The sequence below is a fragment of the Astyanax mexicanus genome, unplaced genomic scaffold (assembly GCF_023375975.1).
Source record: "Astyanax mexicanus isolate ESR-SI-001 unplaced genomic scaffold, AstMex3_surface scaffold_39, whole genome shotgun sequence".
Taxonomy (NCBI): Eukaryota; Metazoa; Chordata; class Actinopteri; order Characiformes; family Acestrorhamphidae; genus Astyanax; species Astyanax mexicanus.
In genome coordinates, this window is record NW_026040049.1 from 910,001 (window position 1) to 918,107 (window position 8,107).

The 8,107-nt window shown below is 39.3% G+C and overlaps 1 protein-coding gene across 1 annotated transcript; it reads left to right on the top strand.

Moving 5' to 3' along the window:
• The first annotated feature begins 1,820 nt into the window (after positions 1 to 1,820).
• On the top strand, positions 1,821 to 6,017 carry mcl1a (MCL1 apoptosis regulator, BCL2 family member a). Its single transcript, XM_022686777.2, has 3 exons — positions 1,821 to 2,244; positions 4,745 to 4,995; positions 5,484 to 6,017. Exons 1-3 carry the CDS (start codon positions 1,884 to 1,886, stop codon positions 5,598 to 5,600), a joined length of 729 nt encoding a protein of 242 aa, XP_022542498.2. The 5' UTR covers positions 1,821 to 1,883; the 3' UTR covers positions 5,601 to 6,017.
• Positions 6,018 to 8,107: the final 2,090 nt, after the last annotated feature.

The following is an 8,107-nucleotide window of genomic DNA, read 5'->3' on the forward strand; positions in this document are numbered from 1 at the left end:
ATTTTATTTTAATAGAACACTTAATAATTATTTATTTTATTTTAATAGAATTCTTTGAAATGGTCTTTTTTATTACTTATTCTATCAAAATAGAATACAGTGGAATTATTTATTCTATTTAAATAGAATACATCAGAATTACTTGTTCTGTTGGAATAGAATACTTTAGAATTATTTTTTCCTATTTAAATATAATTAGTTAAAATTACTTATTCCGTTTAAATTAAATACTGTAGAATTATTTATTTCATTTCAGTAGAATACTTTAGAATTATTTATTCCATTTAAATAGAATACAGTAGAATTTTCTAGAATTGTCTTCAGCTGAAGATAACAGAGTAAATTCTGCTGCAGTGATGATACAGCTGAAATTTATCACATAGATTTATCAGTATCAGTGTGTGTGTGTGTGTGTGTGTGTGTGTTGTATTAAATTATGCTGTATTATATTCTATTCTATAAAAAAATTACAAAAATCATTTTTATTCTTTTTTTTAAGGCTGATCTATTCTACTTTCCTATACTATTTCCTATATTATATTGTATAATTATGTGATCATTAAAACTGACTTCTTCTGACTTCTAATCTATTCACCTGTATAATTATTATATTGATAATAAGAAGTACTAACTGTATTTATATGTTGGCAGGATTATAGTTGTGTATATAATTATATATTCATTATATTATATAAGCATTTTGCAAAGTGAATTAGATTGTTTATATTGACGTCACTGAGGAAAATACAAAGAAGAGAGGAATGTTCCCATTTTTTTTTTCCACACGTCATACATGTACCGGAAGTATCAGAGAGTCTCTAATAGAGAGAGTTCTCACTGTGGAATGTCTCTCTGTGTCTCTGTGTGACCACCAGGGGCGCTACTGAGAGAGTCTGAAATTAATGGGTTTGTATGGAGCAAATGAGCAAAATTATTAAAAATGTAATAATATTTGACCATTTTCTTACTAAAGGAAGAATGAATATTGATTTATAAAAACAGAAGATAATTTAACACATTTCAGCAGTGCAGACATATTTCATATATATATTTTTTAAAGTGAAGCCCAATTTTTAATTCTGCGTCGAACCTACGCTGTAGTCTACACATATCCAGCATGAGTGGGCTACTCAGCAGAGAGGGTTTAAACTTCTGCATGCGCGTATCAGCAGCTCTGCATTGTTTTGCAGTTTCAATCGCAAATCCTCGTAGCCCAACAGACCAATCACAGCTGCAGCTGTCCACATAACGCGATGCATGATTACATTTTCAGAGAGGTGCACGTCGAGCTATAGCATAAGTTCTAAGCAGAATATAAACTGGCCTTGAGTTTAAATCTTTTAATCTCACTTTAGCAACAATGCTAGCGCCTTTACTGACTAAAATCTGTTTACTGTAAAAAAACTTTTAAATGTAAGTTTTTTTTCTTTGCTGTTTTAATAAGTTAATTTGTTATACTTTGCAAAATGAAAGGAATTTTCTGAATATTTAACTTGTTACTAATTGTAATTTTATTTTTTAGCCGATTAGCTCCATTCACTTCTATTCATGTCGGGCTCTCTGGCGGGCGCCCTCTAGCTTTTCAGTGGGTAGTATCAGGGGGAAGTGGGCGGTAGTATTCCATATATGTAAATGCTACGTGTAAAGGGCGGAGCATATGGCAATCCTTCGCGACTGCAGCCAATCAGATGCTATATTTTCGTTGTCAATCACTTTCTGTTAAGCCAATCAAAGTGGCTGACAACAAATCGACAACGAGTATCTGATTGGCTGCAGTCTGAAATACCACAGCCCGACCTTTACAAGAGTATATAAGCGCTCCGACCAGCGGGCCTCCCTCCGCACTCAGGCCGAGCAGAGCTTCACCCGATCCCGCAGCAGAGATGAACCCAACCGCGATCAGCCTCCTGTGTGACGGAACAAGCCCGGTTCTCTACAGAACCGAGAAAGAGGCGAAGCTGCCCCGGACGGAGCGGCCGGAACGCGGCCTGGAGGGACTGCAGTCCGCTAAAGGAGCCTCCATGGGCGGCGGGTCTCTGCCCGACTCCCCGCGGGCGGACGTAGACATCATCCAGGACTTTAGCTGCCGCTGCCCGGGCGCGCTGGAGGGGGAGACCCTCCGCCTGATGGTGGAGTTTTACCGCGGGTACCTGGGCCAGAAGCCCCGGGAGCAGAGCCCGGCCCTGCGGACCATGAGCCGGGTGGTGGCGGGGGTCGTCCTCAAACACGGGATCGCCTACAACGGTGAGGAACCGCCGCGGTTAAGGTGGAAAGTGCTGGAATTTCCCGCTCCACCTTAACAAAGGGCAGAAGTTCTGAAATGAGAGCTGTGCGGTTTAAGGTGGAACGGGAAATAAACACCCGGAAACATTTTACTGGGGAATTCCAGACTCGTTTCGGATTTTGTTTTAATACGTTAAAACCTTCATTAAAGCTATATACAGTTGTATAATATGATAATGAAGTTGTTTTATATAGAGATTAGGCTTTATATAGTGTAGCAGAGACTGTAGGTTGTTATTATTATATATCTAAGTCTATATGCTTTAGTATTATATTAGGATGCATGGTTATATAACGTGTTTTGGTGCCAGGTTATTATATACAGTTTTATACGCGGTTACCAGGTTATATACAGTTATAATGCAGGGTTATATACTAAGAATAACAGTTCTATTGTAATACTAAGTTATTGTACAGAGTTATATCACAGTATCAGATTATATGCAGGGTTATGCACTGTCATTGGGTTATATGTTAATTGCAGTTATATACAGTGTTCTATAACAGTAATGTGCGTGTGTATTGGATATAGATTGTATTATTTGGCAATGCTAGGTTTTATACAGTTATAATGTTTGGGTTATAGGGTGTTATTGTGTTATACACAGGTTATATACTAGGTTACACCCAGTAGTCTGTCAAGGCCTTGGGTTGTATAGTTAGGTTTATATACAGTTATGATGAGCTGGCATTGAGTTTTATATACAGTATTATTCCCTGGCTTTGGGTTATATACAGTTAATGTGAGCTTGCTTCGTATTATATACAGTTATAATGAGCTTGCTTTGAGTTACATAGCTAATGCCTTTGGTTATATACAGTTATGATGAGCTGGCTTTTGGTTTTATACAGTTATGAGCTTGCATTGGGGTATATACAGTTATTATGAGCTTGCGTTTGGTTATATACAGTATTATGTCCTGGCTTTGGTTTATATACAGTTATTGTGAGCTTGATTTAGGGTATATACTGTTTTAAGCCTTGAGATTGGGTTATATACTGTTGATGTATATAGTGTTTATATGCTGACGTTAGGTTGTATACATTTATCAGTATACATTTTGTTATAAGAACTTCTGTTTTGTGCATGTTGTGTTACTGCACACTGCAGTACCTGTAGTGTTCGAGTTATATAACAGTGTATATATAGAGCTTATAGAGTATATACAGTACACTGCAGTACTGTTGGGTACTCTAACTATACTCAGTTATTTTTCGGGGTGGTTTTGTGAAGATATTGATCTATAGATTGATTGATTATAGATGATGTGTTCGTGTGTGTATGTGTGTGTGTGTGTGTGTGTGTGTGTGTGTGTGTGTGTGTGTGTGTGTGTGTGTATTCCTGGAACTGAGGCCCAGTTCCGCTGAAGCTTATCACACACACACACACACACTTCATTGGAAATGCACTAGCAAATCGTCACACACACACACACACACACACACACGTCTGCTGCACACAAATTAGTGGCTTTTCTTTGAAGTATGCAAAGTATAATATATAAATATATATTATATATATATATACACACTGATACTATGAATGATGTCTAGCCTATTTTTTTTTTAATATTTTTAAATCTACGCAAATTGAACTATTTTTACTTTTAAACTAATAAAACTTTAAAATAAAAATAAAATAAAAATTTAAAGCATGATAACAGGTACAATATTATGCTATTAAGGTATAAGACAGGTATTGTGATACCAGGTTATATATATAAACAGTATATATCCTCTCTGTCCAATGGAAGAACAAGTATCCCTATTTTCCATTTATAAATGGACCAAAATAAATATTTAAAAATGACTTGAAATAAATTCTGTTTTACATTGACTTCCATTGAAAGTTGAGAAGGTTTTTTCTCTCTCCTGTAAAACTGCTGTTATATATGTATGTATGTATGTATGGGTATGATTTATAGATTGTGATGCGTGGGAGTTAGATGAAGAGATAAGCTGTGGTTAGAAGAGTTTCTGATGATCAGATTCCCCTCAGTTGGAGGTTTTTCTAGCACAATCGAGAGTGAAAGTGTTTTGGTGTTTTGGTGGGTTTTTCCCCGTAAACGAGGCTCTGTGTGCGCGGTGTTTGCCGCTGACGCTGGATGACTGACTGATGGAAACGACATTTGCATTTGACCGCATATGCAGATATTTGCTCTTTGTATTTGCATTTTAACCCAAGTTAACCCGAGTCAGATAACTCAGTATAAGTTCAGTTTACCAGCACGAAAACGCATTAAAACTACACCTAACGTGTTCTGACAGACTGTAATGCACTACAGGAAGTGTAGGGGGCGCTCTATAATGCTCTATAATCTTCATGTGATCCACAACACGCTCAATCTGACAGACTGTAATACACTACAGGAAGCGTAGGGGGTGCTCTATAATGCTCTATAATGACTGTAATAGAGTACTGTTCGAGTTACTGATGTTTCTATGATGTGTGTTTCTACAGGTATGGTCCAGAAGCTGAATTTGGAGGAGCAGGACGACAGTATGGACATTATTAGCAGCGTAGCTAAGGCTCTGTTTAGCGACGGAACCACGAACTGGGGGCGGATCGTTAGCCTGGTGGCGTTCGGCGCGGTGGTGTGTGATCAGCTGAAGAAGAAGAGTCGAGATCACTGCGTGGAGAACGTCGCCCAACACATCTCCACCTACCTCAACACCCACCAACACCAGTGGCTCATCAACAACAACGCCTGGGTGAGGACCAAACACTCAAACACCTCCTCTAGAGCCAATTAGTCCTGACTCACCTGCTTAACGAGCGATTCATAACGAGGCTGTTAACGAGGATTATCCCACAATGCCCTGCTGTGATGTATGAATGACTGGCGGCTCGCCCTCCATTGATCCGGGTTCTCGTAACCGTAGACGCACTGAGCTCACTTTTTCCTCTCGTTAATTATGCAGCCAGGTGTGTGTTTATGCGCACGATTGGTCACACCTGAGAGAGGTGCGGTCATGTGATCCGAGTACTCAATGACTCAATGAGTTCTCACGTTCGTTAATTAATTAACTAACGCTCATTATATTAGTGAACACAGTTTTAAATCGGATGATTATGAGATAAGATCATGAATCTGTGTAACTCGTGATGGCGCCCCCTTGTGGTTAATTCATGGAATTTGTTAGAATTTGTGTTTTAATTGATTGTTAATATTCTGTATTTTTGTATTTTCGTCTTTCAGGACGGATTCGTGGAATTCTTCCGCGAGGACGACTCAGAATCACGAGTCCGAAACGCCCTGATGGCCTTCGCTGGATTTGCCGGGCTGGGGGCGGGGCTAGCACTACTGATGCGCTGATGGGGGCGGGGCTGAGCACAGTGACCAAACGCGATAAAGGGCACGTTTGTGCTAAAGAATAGTGCTGCAATAGGCTGAACTGGCCAACCGGCCAATCAGATCGCAGCACAGTGCTTGTGCTAGCCTCGTTCCTACGGAGACGGTATGAGAAAAATGAAGAGAGAAAGAACGATAGAAGAACTGGAAAAGAACCGAAGAGGAAACTGAGAGGACGCTCTCTTCGTGATTTGCGATATTCGCAAATTGTTTTTAGTAAATTTATTTTTAAAACATTTTTTTTCTTGAGAAACTCGAGAAATGTTTAACCCTGTTTGGGGAGGGGCTTCACTGGCTGTGGGCTAAACTTCTTACAGAGCTTTATTTTTATAAAAGTTTAAAGAGAATATTTACAGTAAATAAAAAACTGTTTTAATATAATCCAATGTGTATGTGTGATAAATAAAAAAATTAAGTATCGACAGTAAATTCAATTTATTTTTTACAAGTTCACAGTGTTATACAAGCACAAACATCTGAAGTGTATACTTCACTATTTAGCACTGTAGCTAAGAGGCTAATGTGGCTTACAAGTAATGGAAGATTTCCCCTTACTAATTAGCCCTGTAGCTCCGCGGCTAACATAACTGTTCCACTTACCAATTAGCATTGTAGCTTTGAGGCTCACAACTTCTGAAATTTTAAACCCCACCAATTTGCACTGGAGCCACAAAGCTAATTGCTAGTTGCTAACAATTGAAACGAGAGCTAGAGAAATGTGGCTAATGTAGCTAAAACTTAATAAAAGCTTATACCCCACCAATTAGCACTGGAGCTATGTGGCTAAGAAGTACTGAAATGTTATACCCCACAAATTAGCACTTCAAAGACAAAGTCTACAATGTCACATTAGCACAAACAACAGAAGTGTACAGCAAATTAACTCTAAAGCTACAGCGGTAATGTAGCTAACAAGAAATAAAAGCTTCTACTCCACCAATAATTAGCACTGGAGCTATGATGCTAATGTAGCTAACAAGAAGGAGACACTTAAACCCCACACTTAGTAATGTAGCTATAAGGCTAATGTAGCCAAAAATAAATAAAAGCTTAAATCTTATCAATTAGCACTGGAACTATGAGGCTAATGTAGCTAAAACATAAGAGCTTATACCCCAGCAATTAGCACTGGAGCTACATGGCTAACATAGGTAACAAGAAATGAAAGCTTATGTTCCAGCACCAATTATCACAGGAGCTACGATGCTAATTCATGTACTGCAGTGTTTGTGGATGTTGGTGTTTGGAACGGACTCCAGGGTAGTTTCCACTTTCCAGCGTTTCTGAAACACACCTGTACAGGTGAGTAATGGACGTGCACAGCCAGGTGCGCCACAGGGCCAAAGGTGTGTTCCACGCTGTGGCTGTGTGTGCTGGGTGTGTGTTTACTGATGGTGTGTGTTAAACAGATAAATGAAAGGTCTCGGTTGGCACGTCCAAAGATCAGTCTGTGTGAAACAGAACAGGTGAGGTCCAGTAGAACCCAGTAGAACCGAACTTCAGTACACTCAGGAGTATTTTTCAGACTATAAGGTGCACCGAATTATAATGTGCATTATGCAACACTAGTAAGGAACAGGAGCGTCGCCATGTTTTCCTTATAATTCAGAGACCAGCACCAAGACCTGTAAAGCTAAGCTAATTTAAGTAAACAAAACTGTAATTCTTAAAAATAATTTTCTTTTACAGTTAAATAAGTGTTGATTGTTATCCTACACAGATTTCTCTCCTGAAAACAGTTTATTTGGGTGAGAAAAGCACGTTTAGTAAACTTAGATTAGATTACTGCACAAGACTAAAGAACCCTGAGTTGTTCTGGTTAAGCCAGGGTGATATTAGCTAGCTGTTCATCCCACATAGCTTTTTTTAACACTGTAAAAATGCAGACTATAGTCCAATATACTTACCTCTGAATGGTGAAAGAGCTAGCATTTAGCACTGTGGTTAGCAGCTAATGCTAATACTGCTTCAGCAGTGCTAGCCGGGGTTAGAAGCAGGCTACATCCCGATAATAATAACCTCTGGATGGGCGAAAGAGCTAGTGCTCAGCGCCAATTGGTTAGCGGCTAATGCTAATACTGCTTCAGCAGTGCTAGCCGGGGTTAGAAGCAGAGTAGATCCTGATAATACTTACCTCTGAATGGTGAAAGGGCTAGCATTTAGCACTGTGGTTAGCAGCTAATGCTAATACTGCTCTAGCAGTGCTAGCCGGGGTTAGAAGCAGAGTAGATCCTGATAATACTTACCTCTGAAGGGGCGAAACACTTGGTGCTAATTGGTTAGCGACTAATGCTAATACTGCTCTAGCAGAACTAGCCAGAGTTAGCAGCAGGCTATAGTCCAATATACTTTCCTCTGAACAGTGAAGGAGCTTGTGCTCAGCGCTTATTGGTTAGCGGCTAATGCTAATACTGCTCTAGCAGTGCTAGCCGAGGTTAGAAGCAGAGTATATCCCGATAATACTCACCTCT